General features: G+C 31.0%; 1 protein-coding gene across 1 annotated transcript; it reads left to right on the top strand.

The window, feature by feature from the left end:
- The first annotated feature begins 555 nt into the window (after positions 1-555).
- Positions 556-921, top strand: LOC133825299 (uncharacterized mitochondrial protein AtMg00810-like). The gene has a single exon (XM_062258261.1). The coding sequence runs from the start codon at positions 556-558 to the stop codon at positions 919-921; it is 366 nt and encodes a 121-aa protein (XP_062114245.1).
- Positions 922-14,133: the final 13,212 nt, after the last annotated feature.

Genomic DNA, 14,133 nt, shown 5'->3' with positions numbered 1-14,133 from the left:
CCATCAATCCATTTAAGCCCTCTTCAACTGTGTAGTCCCATACCTACACAGTCTTAGAATCATCACACTTCACCTTCCCCAGGCGGTTTACCCAGACTTTCCCCTTACGAATCACGGGATTCTAACTGTCACATGCACTATTGGTTTTAAATTACGTCAGATGGATTTAAAATTTGCATTTTTAAGCTCAAAAAGGCATTGTATGGGTTAAAACAAGCTCCACAAGCTTGGTATGAAAGGCTAACCCAATTTTTGGTTACTCATGGTTATCATAGGGCAAGTGTTGATAAGACTTTATTCATCAAAACTCACATAATCATTGCTCAAATATATGTTGATGACATTGTTTTTGGATCTACTTCTAACTTTGAAGTGCATGTGTTTGTCCAACAAATGATGGATGAATTTTAAATGAGTATGGTTGGTGAATTGACATTTTTTTCTAGGGTTTGAAGTGAAGCAAACTAAAGAGGTACGTTTGTATCCAAAAGTAAGTATGCAAAAAATCTGGTTAAAAAGTTTGGTCTTGAAACAACAAAGCTTGCTAAAACTCCAATGGGGACCACAACCAAATTAACCAGGGATGAAAATGGTGTCAAAGTTGATCCTACACTATATAGAAGTATGATTGGTAGTCTTCTATATCTTCCAGCTAGTCGTCCTGACATATGCTATATTGTTGGAGTCTGTGTTAAGTATCAAGGGAATCTTATGGAATCTCATGTAGTGGCTGTGAAAAGAATTATTCATTATGTACATGGGACTGTTGATTATGGTATTTGGTATTCTAATGACACTAATTCTAACCTCGTGTGCTTTAGTGATGCTAATTGGGTAGGTAATGCAGATGACAGAAAAAGCACAAGTAGTGGATGCTTCTACCTAGGCAACAATCTTGTTTCATGGCATAGCAAAAAGTAGAATTTAATATTTGGCTACTGCTGAAGCTGAATACATTGGTGCTCAAAGTTGTTGCACTTAATTGTTGTGGATGAAACAAATGATGACTGAATATGGGTTTTCTCTTGACACTTTAACTATTTTCTATGATAACACCAGTGCAATTAACATTTCTAAAAATCATGTTCAACATTCATGCACTAAACACATTGGCATTTGTCATCGCATCATTAGAGAGCTTGTTGAAAAAAAAAATTCTAGTTCTAGAATATGTTGAAACAAGTAAGCAAATTGCTGATATTTTTACCAAAGCTCTTGATTCGGTTCATTTTGATTCCCTAAGGAAGTCCTTAGGAGTTTGTTCTATTTAAATTGTGTTATTTGTGCATCTTGTTATTCTTGCCAAGTCTGTCTTGTTTAAAACCAATCGTGTCTTTTTTTTGTCCTATAAGAAACTGTCAAACTCAAAAGAAAAGCATATTAATATTGTTTCTCGTTAATCTCTCTAATGTATCTCTGTTACAAATATTTAGTCTCAGTATAATTAATTAATTCCTCCTAGAAATATTTGAGTTCATCAATGTGTTATGTTCAAACAGCCATTTAAAAAAATGAAAAATAAATGTTTCTAGCTCATTTGAAAGAATAGAGCTACCTGCGTCAATGTGTGAAAGTTATCTCTGAGTAAGTTGGAACTATGTAATTAATACTTATGTAGAAGATACGCTACCATTGAAAAGGGCTACCATTGAGGTAGTGTGACAACATCTTCATTGGGTACAATAAAAATCATTTTGACGAATTGGGCAATGCTCCCTCCTTTCACTTTCACACACTAATGCTTGAATTTTTTTTAAAAAAAAAAGTGGTTTTAAAAGCTTTTACATACTAATTGATCTTCTTCAAATATTTGGCTATGACTGAGTTAATTGTTTTCCTACATAACATTTATGATAGAAATACAATAGGTGATTAAGTTGTTACTATAATTTATGTTTTTCTAACGAGTTTGATTTTTTCATCAGGGGCAAAAACAAGAAGATTAGTTGATGCACTTGATAAATTGTTTGGCAAAATAACAAGAGGATAGGTAAAATAATGGTATTTTGTTCTTGTTTCAATTTTAATTCTTGAACTCCAATTTTGCTCGAAGTGTTGACAATGTTGTGTGATTGGTTGTTTGTTTTAAAAAAAAAAATTATAAAAAAATTCAAAAAATTAAAATAAAATAAAATAAAATGCAAAATACAAGCATTTGTAGTTTCAACTCGTATATTTTTTATTTGTGGTTATTTTTGTGAATATTTTTTGTTTCTTTTTTGGTGTTTTCAATTGGGCTATACGAGTTATAGGGGCTTTGGGAAATTAAAAATCATTTTTGACTTAATTGATTGATAGTTACTTGATTTATTTGTCTTTGTTGCAAATATTTGAGTTTCCATTTCTTTGGATTTATTTTAGTTTACTACCCACTTTCTTTCTTTGTAAATCCCTAACCTACGATCACCACTTTCACTCTCATTCTCTCATTTTTTTTCGGTTCTCCTGTTCTCTTCTTTCCGTGTGTTGTGTTTTTTCTGATTTCTTGAGTTTCTCAAATCAAAGGAAAAATGGCTAAGACTAAAAAAAATGGAGATTCAGGTTCACCTTCAGTAGCTCCAGCCTTTCAATCTATTCAGACAGAAGTTGCCATGATTAACACTCGGTTGGGTAAATTGGAAGAGAGCCAAGATTCAGGTTGTGTTTGGTTTTAATGTTGGTCTTTGTTAAACCTTGGCTCCTTTGATAGACAAAAAGGGGGAGTAGTATTATTTTTGTTTGGTTGTGTGATTACAACTTTGGACCCTATTTTCAATGGGAGTTGTGTGTTAAACTTTTTGGAAAGTTAACATGTTTGTTTGTTTATGTGTTAATGATCTTGCTTGCAGGGGAGTATTTAAATACTCTATAGTTTTTTTTCTAACACTTAATATTTTTGCAGGATTGTTTATTTTTTAAAAAATCAAAAAAAAAAAATTTGTCTTTCAAAGTGCCAAAGTGTGAGATTGTAAAATCCATATTTGACAAATATTTTTTATTTATTATATTTATTTTTAGTTGATTATGTTAAGGAAATTATCTTTGATTTTATTGCGTTTAAATTATGATAATTCTCATGTATTGGTTATTGTATTTTTGGTGAGTTTATACAAATAAAGTCTTCTTTTTTACATATCTTTTAAGACTTTATTTTCTTTCCAAATTAATCTAATTGTATCTCTGTTTTATTGTTAACCGAATATATCTCTAGACAGCTCACAATCAGCGAATACTAGGTAACTTCTCAAAGTTAGTCAAAGAGAGAATCTGACCATGATCAAGTCCAAATTCGAGCCGTTTTGCAGCTACAGAATCTTTGTCTATTCCCACAATTTTGGCTGCATTGATTGTGATTGAAAGTTTATTTTGGAAACTTTCCTTGTGTGTTTTGTGCGTCTAGAATTGTGTAAGCTGACTTTGGGTAAGTATTTTTGTGTATAAATACGAACCAAAGCATCAACCCTAGATTACCTCTTTTTCGCCTTTATTTCTTATACTTTTAGAAGAGTGTATTTCTTTTGTAAATGATAGTTGCTTTGTTATTCCTTGGTTATTTTGTGTGTCTTTGTAATTGCTTATGTGTTAAGCAAAATCTCAAAGAGAAGAACGTGAAGAACAACCTTCACAAGAAGGTTCATGAAAGTCTTGCATCGGGAGGAAGCAAGCATTCATCAAGCAATTTGAAGGGAGTTCAAACCTTGGTGTCTTAAGGAGATTCATTCAGCAAAGAGAGAGTACATCAAGCTTGCGGCAAAACTATTAGAGGGAGTCCAAGTTTTGTTTAAGTCAATTACTTTGTACTTGTGAAATTTGACTAATGAATCTTATCTCTAGACGTGGCCCAGCGGGCTGGTAATATCCGAAAGGATAGATATTGACACCACATAAAAAAACTTTGTCTGTCATTTTATTATTTAGTTAATTCTATTTTATCACACTGGTTTGATGTTTTGTAGTGACAGAAATTTGATCTGTATCTACAGAATACTGGTTTACTGTACCAACTTGTTTGTTCTGCATTTAATTAATTTGGTTAGTTAAATAAAAATTTAGTAATCATAAATTACGAAATTTCAGTCATTGTATATTATGAATTCAAAATATGAAACTCTCACAAAATAGATAATGGATATTGTAAAAAATATGAATGTCACCTTATCACTCTTAAGTTCTCATATAGGTATAGATAGATAGATTTGTCTATTTTATTATAGTCTTTGTTAATAATGATAGTAGTAAGTTATGTTTTATCCCAAATTAGTTGTTTTTATTAAAACTTTACTCACTCAAATTAGTTGTTTTTATTGAAATTTTACTCACTCAAAAAAGTGATGGGTTCGTGTATTATATAGGGTAGCAAATGAGAATTACTTTGATACTCACGCAATTAAATCATATTGGAGTTGTTTGGTAACACTTAAAAATTAATTTTTTATTTAATTAATTTGAAAATTTGACAATTAAGCATAGAACAATGTTTTGTAACTTTATTTTATTTATTATTTTTAAACTATTTTCGACTTTTTTTGTTTTTTTTTTTCTTCTCTTATTCAAATCAACACCTCATTTTATATTGTTATACAAAAAATAAAAATAAAAGTTATCAAACATTTTTTTTATATTTTATTTTTTATTTTTAAAAACAAAAAACTAAAATAGTTACCAAATATATGTTTATTTTTTAAAAATAAAGAAACAAAAATAAAAAATAATATTTCTATTTTTATGTTTAAAAAATTCAAAAATAATATTTTACCAAACACAACCTTTGTTATATGTATATATTTTGTGTAACCAGTGGTTCTTAACTTTTAATTCTAAAAGGATTATGGGAGGTAACCCATTTTATTTTTATTTTTATGTTGTTTATTGTTGGTATAGTTGGCGTATGTTTTTTTTATTTTTCCACTTTGATAATACTTCTTTTTTTCTTCATTGCAATGATATTATTAAACTTATTTGAAGTTTTTTTGTTTAGGGTGATAGGAAATTTTCCCTCTCAACTATGATGTTTGTAGAGTTTTGCACTGTTGCAAAAATATCTTCTAAATTATAGCAATTATTGTAAATGTATCTTTTATATTGCATTTTGTTCATTTTTTTAAACAATTTGCTCATATAGCACTCATGTTGCGCTAATGTGGTGGGATTCGACATTCCTAACAGGTAAATACATACATAGAGAGTGATATAATGACAAATTTTGATAATATGTATCTGCATTTTTAGAACTAATTTTTGTATGTTTAGCTTCAATAAATTTGATTTCGATTGGTTTTAATTAATTAAATAGATCATTGTACTGTAAAAATGCATGTGACATATGGCTACATAACAAAGTGTTTAAAAAATAAAAAAAAATGTAACAAAATGGGCATGCTTGAAATAATTTTCATAATTTAGTGGGTTATTTTTGCACAAAAATAATTCAGTGAGCAAAATTCTACAAAAATTATAATTCTGGGAAAAATTAATATTTTTCCTTTTGTTTATACATATTTTATGTATCTACTTTGGATATATATGGTTTAGTCATTTTTTATCAACCAAATTCAACAAAAATTGGAGATATTTGAGAAATTAATTATTAGATTACTGCTCCTACGGATTCAAGTTTTTTTTCCACTTTACATCCTTCTCTATTTAATTATGGTTTTAAAAATGATTAAAATTTGTATAATTTTTACTTATACGTGTATATATATAGGGGAATTTTCTTATAGGGACTTCATTTTAAGCCCTACCAATAGAGCTCTCAGTGTTCTCAACCTGTGAACAGTTTTCGACGCGATTTTTTTTATGACTGTGTATACTGTAGCTATTTAGAGCATCCTGTAAATTTTCAGAAAATTCTGAATAGTTTACAATACCGAAAACTAGGTTCAAACATGTTGTTACACGCGTGACTAATTTTTTTTATGTGTGTGGAAAATAACATGTTTGAACCTAGTTTTCGATACTGTAAACTATTCGGAATTTTCTGAAAATTTGCAGGATGCTCTAAATAGCTACAATATACATGGTCATAAAAAAAAGTCGCGTCGAAAACTGTTCACGGGTCAAGAAACATTGAGAACCTTACCAGTAAGGCTTAAAGTGAAGCCCCTATAGAAGAATTGTCATATATATATATATATATAAATATATATATTGTGTAAGGTACTCTAATTAAGTGATACTTGACTTTTAAGTATTTTATCCATGGTTCATGTCTATGTATACGCATTCGTCATTCTTTCTTTCAACAATTCAAGAGTTTATGCAATTTTTTCTCTTCTACATAGGCACCCATGTAAAGAATTATGAGTAAATTGTGTTTGTTAAAGTCCAAAAGTCTCCATATCTAACAAGAGCTCATAACTTTCGTTCAATTTATTTGAATTGAGTATATTATCAATCAAATTATTATAGCTCTAGTTTGCAACCAACCTAAATCCTATCTTTTGATTAAGCTTAAGGTCATGTCCAACATACCAGCCTTTAGCAAACCCTCAATAACAGTTCTAAAACATGTTAATAATAATAATAATAATAATGATGCAAACGCTTGAACAAAAAATTAAAAAAAACGGTTAATACTGATAATAGTAATAATTTAACTTGTGCCCTTTACACACCATTATTTATATTAACACCAATAATGATAACAATAAGTAATTATATTAGTTACAAACCATTAAAATTAATTATTTAAAAAGTCGTTTATGTTATAAAACTATTAAGATTACAGAAATATAAAATATGAAGAAAATAAATAGACAGAATATCATAGAGACGTAAAGAGAGAGTGAAACTCTTGTATGTAACGCCCTGGATAAGAAAGATTGTTACATTGTGTGTTTATAATTGTGCAAGACTTGCTAATCAAGTCGTTTAGTTGAAAATGTGACCCCTAAAGTCATAATCGAGTTAGGTTTAAAAGATTTTGGTCATACACTGATAATTTTTCATTTAAATAAACGTTTAGTACATGGGATCCTAAAAACAGGGTTTAAGGAACAAATTTACAAAATTCCATAAGTCATATACAACCAAAAGCCACTCTAATGGCAAAATACGCATTTTAGGTTTTCTGTTCCTGTACAAATCCCTCGGCCGGGGCAGACAAGCAGCTGACAATGTACACCCCGCTCCCAGAGCTCTCTAACTCATGGTTGATCCATCTTACCATTGCATTTACCTGTACCATGTTGCACCCGTGAGCTGAGGCCCGGAAAGAAAACCATATAGCATAGCATAAACAATGATGACAATCAAATGATTCATAAAACAGTTAACCAATTATTTAACATGTCACAACAGTCACCTAATCAGAGAGGACAATCAATGATTCAGAAGCCATTCATTCCAGTATTTAACAAGCTATAAGCATCAGATTAGCAATGGTAAACATATCAATACTCATCAGTTTATCATAATCCTCATACAATACTTAAGGTCGACGCCCTTAGGCCGCACCCTCAATTTAACCCACTGACTCTAGCTCGCTTAGGTCGAGCTCAATGATTATCTACCTAACCCCAACTCTCAGTGGCCGAGCCGCGTCCTGGGTGCAAATATCAGCCCCGACACTCTTAGATCGTTTATTTCATGCTCTCATTGCATATCATAATTATACAACATTTGTATTCAAACATAGGGAATCTCAGTTCCAACACAACCACACAAAGGGTATAGTTTTCTTACCTTCAATTCTGAGCAAAGAAAGTGAAATGGTCCCGAGCACGAACCTTAGCCCTGAGCCTTGGCAATAAACCTAGTCACAAGGGCCAATTGGTATCCATCAACTTCCAATCAAAATAAAATACCTAAGAGACAGAAACTAGCCCTCGGGACCTCAATTTCTACTAAATTGGGTAGTAGAAATTGTCCCGAGCGTCTAGGTTCGAACCCCCTAACCTTTCCAATTCTAGGACCAATTCTAAGGCTAAAATCCCCAGGCGGGCCACGACTTGGCTTAGTGGGTCGCGACTTGTCCCCAAGTCAGAGAGCAAACACCCAAACCAAAAGGGAGGAGGGTCGCAACTTGTCCTAGTGAGTCGCAGCGCACCCCCAAGTTAGAGACATCCCCAGGCCAAAATGGCCACACAAACCGTGGTGCCCCAGGGCTGGGTCGCAGCGCCCCCCTTCGAATCCAAAAAATCTTGGTTTTTTTTCCATGCATCTCCAAGCCAAGAACACCAAGATTAACCCAGAAATTTTCCCTAACAACTCCCCTCAATTCAACACTAAACCAACTACAAATTCGAGATTAAATCCCATATTTCTAATCACCAAAAACTTAGCAATTACACCTTAATCACTATCCAATTTCAACCAGAATTCATCACTCCAAAAGCCCAGTCCAATTCTACTCAAATTCCATAAATAAAATACATGTTCTAGTCTTCAAACTAATCAGTTCTACTTAGTAAATTGAAAGGTGAGGAACAAGAGTTTTACCTGGATTTGATGACCCTAACTTCTAAAAAATCCTCTGGTTGTCTTAAACTTGCCTTTCCTCAGCTTGACCCAGCCTGGAACCAACTTAGTTCCCAGCTCCTAGCCAAAATTCAACAGCCCCTTCACCTTAGCTCCAAAGTAGAAAGAGAGAGAGCACAATCAGTGAGGGAGAAAGAGAGAATTCTGAGTATCTCTCTAAGTTTCCAGTTTTTTCTAGTATATGGCTAATTTCAAATATTAACTGAGTATATCCCTTAGTTCCTAGGCAAAAGACCATTATGCCCTTCTTAATTAACTAGCCCTCAAGTTGACCCTAGGGGTAAAATGGTCATTTCCCTCAGTTCCCGCTAATTCCTCAAATGTTCCCAATATTTACCAACTAATCCCGTCATCCAATTATTTACTCAATATCTAATAATTCCCAAGATATCCCCTAAATTCCCGATAACACCCCTAGGCTCCCCCGAGCCGTGTATTAATCCCTGCCGTGACTATTTCACCAAACCGCTCACTAGGACTGTCTTGAGCCATATACTGCAAATATATCCACATAATTATGTGGTCTAAAAAATTTATCATATTTATGCCCTCAACGGGTCAAAATTACAAATATGCCCTTATAAGCTAAACATGGCTCACATGCATATTTAATACTCATAACACATGCATTTCACATATCCATATAATCATATAATCATGCATGCCACATAATCATGCATCTAAATATTTAAATCACACATATACCAATTATGCCCTCCAGACACGCTAATCAAGGCTCTTAAGTCTTATTAGAAAATTTTAGGTCCTTACATTGTATATGTTATTTCAATTGGGGAAGGACCCCTATTTATACAGATAAATAAGCCCTAAGAAAATTGAGTAACTACTCTGAATACAATCAAGAATTAATGTTGATATTTTACTTTGGGTAATCTAGTGATTCTTCATTATTATGGACATCAATATATATAATATTTATAACACTCCCCCTTGGATGTCCATGAAAACTGCCTCATTAAAAACCTTGCTAGAAAAACTCAGTAGAACAAAAACTCGGCCAAGGGGAAAAGAGTGCAGTGTATATTTACTCCCCCTCATTTTGATGCTTTTGAAAATCCTTTAATCGACACATTATGATCTTATGTACATCTTCTCGAATGTTGATGTAAGTAATGACTTTGTAAATAAGTCTGCAAGATTGTCGTTTGATCGAAATTGATGAACATCAAATCACCACTCTTTTGAAGATCATGTGTGAAAAATAACTGTGGTGAAATGAATTTAAATCCATCTCCTTTAAGGTATTATCATTTTAGTTGAGCAGTACATGCATCATTGTCTTTATAGAGAATTGTTGGTATTTCTTTATCGAGTGATAATCATCATGTTCCTCAATTATGTTGTTTTGTTGATCTCAATCACACATTTTCCCCTTGCCTCATAAATTGCAAGTATCTCAACATGATTTAATGTTGTCTCGTTAAAAACCTTGTTAGGAAAACCCAGTGGGACAAAACCTGAACTAAGGGAAAAAGAATGCAACATGTATATATCTCCCCCTCATGCATATATCCATGGTAACTGTGGTGATCAAATATCTCATATGATTTTCATTGTAATTATAAATCACCATAAATTATCTATGACAACATATTTACTATATCTCTTTTAGAGCATATGTGTAGAATGGAATATGAATAATTATCCAACATATTAAATCAATCGTGTATATAACCTTGTTTATTATCATATCATATCAACAATGTTATAATATGCATCATATTTGTGAATATTCATTATCTATGACTATGTTCAATCCAAAATTTGAAATTTAAATATGATCACATGAATGAATATCTTCGATAATATCAATTTTATTTGCAATAAAGATGGTACTTCGGGACCATATATTCGTTGCACTCTCGTTACATGTTCTTTAATTTTTACATCAAGTGATCATATACACTATTATTCTTTATGCATACGAAGTTCTGTGGGACTTTTCTACTCATAATTTAATCCACAAACAAATAATATATTTAATAATTCCCAATCTACAAGATGAAATAAGAAATCCTTCTTCAATAGTTTATAAAATAATCAGGAGCTCTTCAAGAGCTTTTTACAACGTATTATTTATGAATTCACATTGCATAGACAAGCATACTTGTAATTTCAAATAATTATTCTCCTACATGTCTTTAATCCAGACAAAGATCTTTATTGTATAATGAGGGCGACTTTGAATTTATCTCTCATAAGACATGTTAAATTCTTCTGGAATTTTTCCAGTAAGGCATATTTTAAATTCTCATATTATTAGGAGCTCCAAATAAATAATTTGTATGCAACGTTTATATGACACATATCAATTCTCATAAAACATATATACTTTAGGCTATAATCAAATCTTGATTATATTTTCTCATAACAATATGTATATGCCTTTATTTAATCATTCTCTTGTCTATGCAGATTTTGTACAATTATTCATTTGTGTACAAATATACAAAATTCTCTTTCGAATTACATTTTCTTGTACAAATATTTATTTGTACCCCTACAAGTTTTACTTCACTTTATGTGAGTAAATTTTATACTGCCTGGATTGTGTCATATAATTTTGGCCAAAATTATATATACATCGATAATTATCGACTTGTTTAATATCATGATCCTTGCTATCACATATTAGTTTATTGCATATGCAAACATTTTTTATTGTCAACAATAATTCATAATATGTTAATTTGTTGGGAATTGTGCCCTAAAAGCATATGTAGTAGACATTGTTTTAGGAAATAAATAAATAAATTAATTTTGTTATGCATATATTTTATGGACTATATTATTCTATGATAATATTAAGTAAATATCAGAAAAATTCCTAAGTTCATATATGTGATCTCAACCACGTATTCATACAGGAGGATTGTGTTTGAGATTAATGAACTTGAATAGTTCGCAGTAACATAAAGTTATGGAATCTTTAGAATAACTACTCCAAGTACGGTCCACTAGTATTATGAATACATGTGATCTAGATCCAGATTACTAATGTAGTAGGACACTTTAGTGGAGGTACTTTATATATTAGAGAATATATAGAACTGGACTACATATGTTTATTAATACTTAGTTAAATACTGTTTCGAAGTATTAATTAAATATATCAACTGATGATCATATACAAATAGATCTTAATCCTGAAGTTACTATGAACTCTTGTTTATGTTATATGAGTTCTTTGATTCACTCGTTAGGGTCTGTTAGAATGATCAAGCCAGAAACTTTTTCTTTTGGAACTCATTAATGTAAATGGCTGGGGACATGGTATACAGAAATAGAATCTACACCTTCTCGTAAGTGATTGAATAATTGTTCTCTTAAGTGTTGACTTATAGGACTGAAAGGTTATTGATCTCAAATTCATAATTTAGTTATGAATTAACCTTTAGTAGTAAAGTCAATGGTACTTAAGGAAACAAGATATAATTAAAAGGGTAAAATGATAATTTTATTCCCGGTTAATTATGAACCATTATTAGAGGGTTAATTTGTATGTAATGATTATATTACTGGACGCTTTATTGTTATAAAGCACTCAGTAAATGAAATGTCTATAATTACAAGAGTGCAGTCTCATATTTATAATAGAGTAATCTTGAGATTAATAAATTAAGATTATTTAATTAAAGTTTATAATTAATAATCTCAAATTTATTGGATCTTGTAATTATAGGTCCATAGGTCCCCACAGTAGCTCTATCAATACTATTCAAGGCAAGAGTTAATATAAATGGTAAAAAGACATATTTAAGAAGAAATTTGTTCTTCGAGCCAAATATGCAACTATGTGATAATAGTGTGTTGACCCTTGTTTTGGTCAACTGACACGGAGTCAAATGCTTGATGTGATGGAAGGTGTTGAAATTGATCTAATGGAAAGAACGGTAAACGACACAACAAATTATAGAGGTTCAGCCCCACGAATTGGTAATGACCTACGTCCACTTAAGCTATTATTGAACTAGGGTTCGGCCCCACGAATTGGTAATGACCTACATCCACAACAAATTATAGTGGTTCGGCTCCACAAATAGTGTGTTGACCCTCGAAGGAGTGATCAAAGAACTAGGGTTCTCTGAGTTTCACAAGCCTTAGAGGGATGAATAATACAATCAGAAGATAATCTCCTAATTCTCTTGTAAATCATAAACTTAAATTAGCCAAAAGTCCATTCCTTGAGCTATTTCTCTCTATTTATAGGCTCAAGGAGGATTACATGAATTAGTTACAGATATTCTTTCCTAAATAATCAGATCATCAGGGATTATGGGAGATAATCTCGGATATGATTACAATTGTACAAGATTATTTCAAAATATATGGAGTATACGACCAAGCTGATTGTATATAGGATCCAAATGTTATGCCAGGGGAATCTCACTGGTCGATGTTCGAACAGAACTTCTGCCAGGTGTCAGCCACGTGTTAAAAATGTCTGCCACGTCATCCACGTCTGCTTTTTGGATAACATAGTGATTAATCAATTAATTACAAATTAGTTGTAATTATCAAAATTAATTATTATATAAGTTTAGAAATTATATAAATAATCAATTTATTATAATTTTTGAAATTATAATAAAATAAATATTTAATTTTCGAAATTGGTTTTAATTAATTGATAGAATTAATTAAATATCTTTATTTGAGTGGGAGAAAATAATTTGATAAGTTCAAATTGGATTTGAATTTAAAATATTGATATTTATTCAAATAATTAATTATATGTGATAATTAGTTAAAAAGATAATAGATTCAAATTTGAATTAATTAGATGTTGTTGGATTTTATCAGATAAGGTAGTTTGAATAAATAATTAAATAATTGTGGAAAAATATCATATCCCTAATTTATAGGGAGCTACACAACACACACAGGTGTGAGCTACATAAAAAATTCAAGGATAGATTTTTCACTTTTATTTATTTAACTAATTAATTAAGTAATGGAAAATTAAAAAGTTAGTTTTTGATATTTTTATTAATAAGATAATTGATTAATTAAAAGATAAATTATAAATTGGTTACATATTTATTTTTTAAATTTAAATATTTTCTATTTAAGTTAGACTTATCAAAAAATAAAAGATACTGAATTTATTCACTCTAAGAAAAAAGAACGATACTTTTCTATCTCTCCCTGAAAAGATACAAAACCAATCTTAGGCATATTCTCTTGATCTCATGTGTTGAGTACGTCAAGTTGAATCATAAATATACCATCCTTTATTCTTTAAGTGCCCATACACTTCTTGATGTGTAGAGAACGTTGTGGAAGATCTTGGTCTGAGTACCTGGGAACAGCGTGGATAGGAAGATAATCTATTTTACCAAAATATAGCAAGGAAACTTGATAGGCATCAAGAGGTATGTTCTTTATTCTTTTCTTGTTTATGATTAATATATGTATATTAATGTATCCACATATTTAAAGGTAGTTTAAATATGTTACAAAAATTTTGTTGTACACTAGGCCACCCATCACTATTCCGCTGCGTATTAGGAAACCCGTTCCTAACAATTGGTACCAGAGCGGTCATTAATCTCTGCATACATTAATTACTGTGTGGGCATGATATACATTCTTATGTTATTGTAATATATGTGAATGGATGGATGTATATATGTATTCTTAAAGTTTATT

This window comes from Humulus lupulus, chromosome 3 (genome assembly GCF_963169125.1).
Source record: "Humulus lupulus chromosome 3, drHumLupu1.1, whole genome shotgun sequence".
Lineage (NCBI taxonomy): Eukaryota > Viridiplantae > Streptophyta > Magnoliopsida > Rosales > Cannabaceae > Humulus > Humulus lupulus.
Note: the sequence above shows the minus strand (reverse complement) of the source record. Positions and strands in the feature narration are given on the sequence as shown.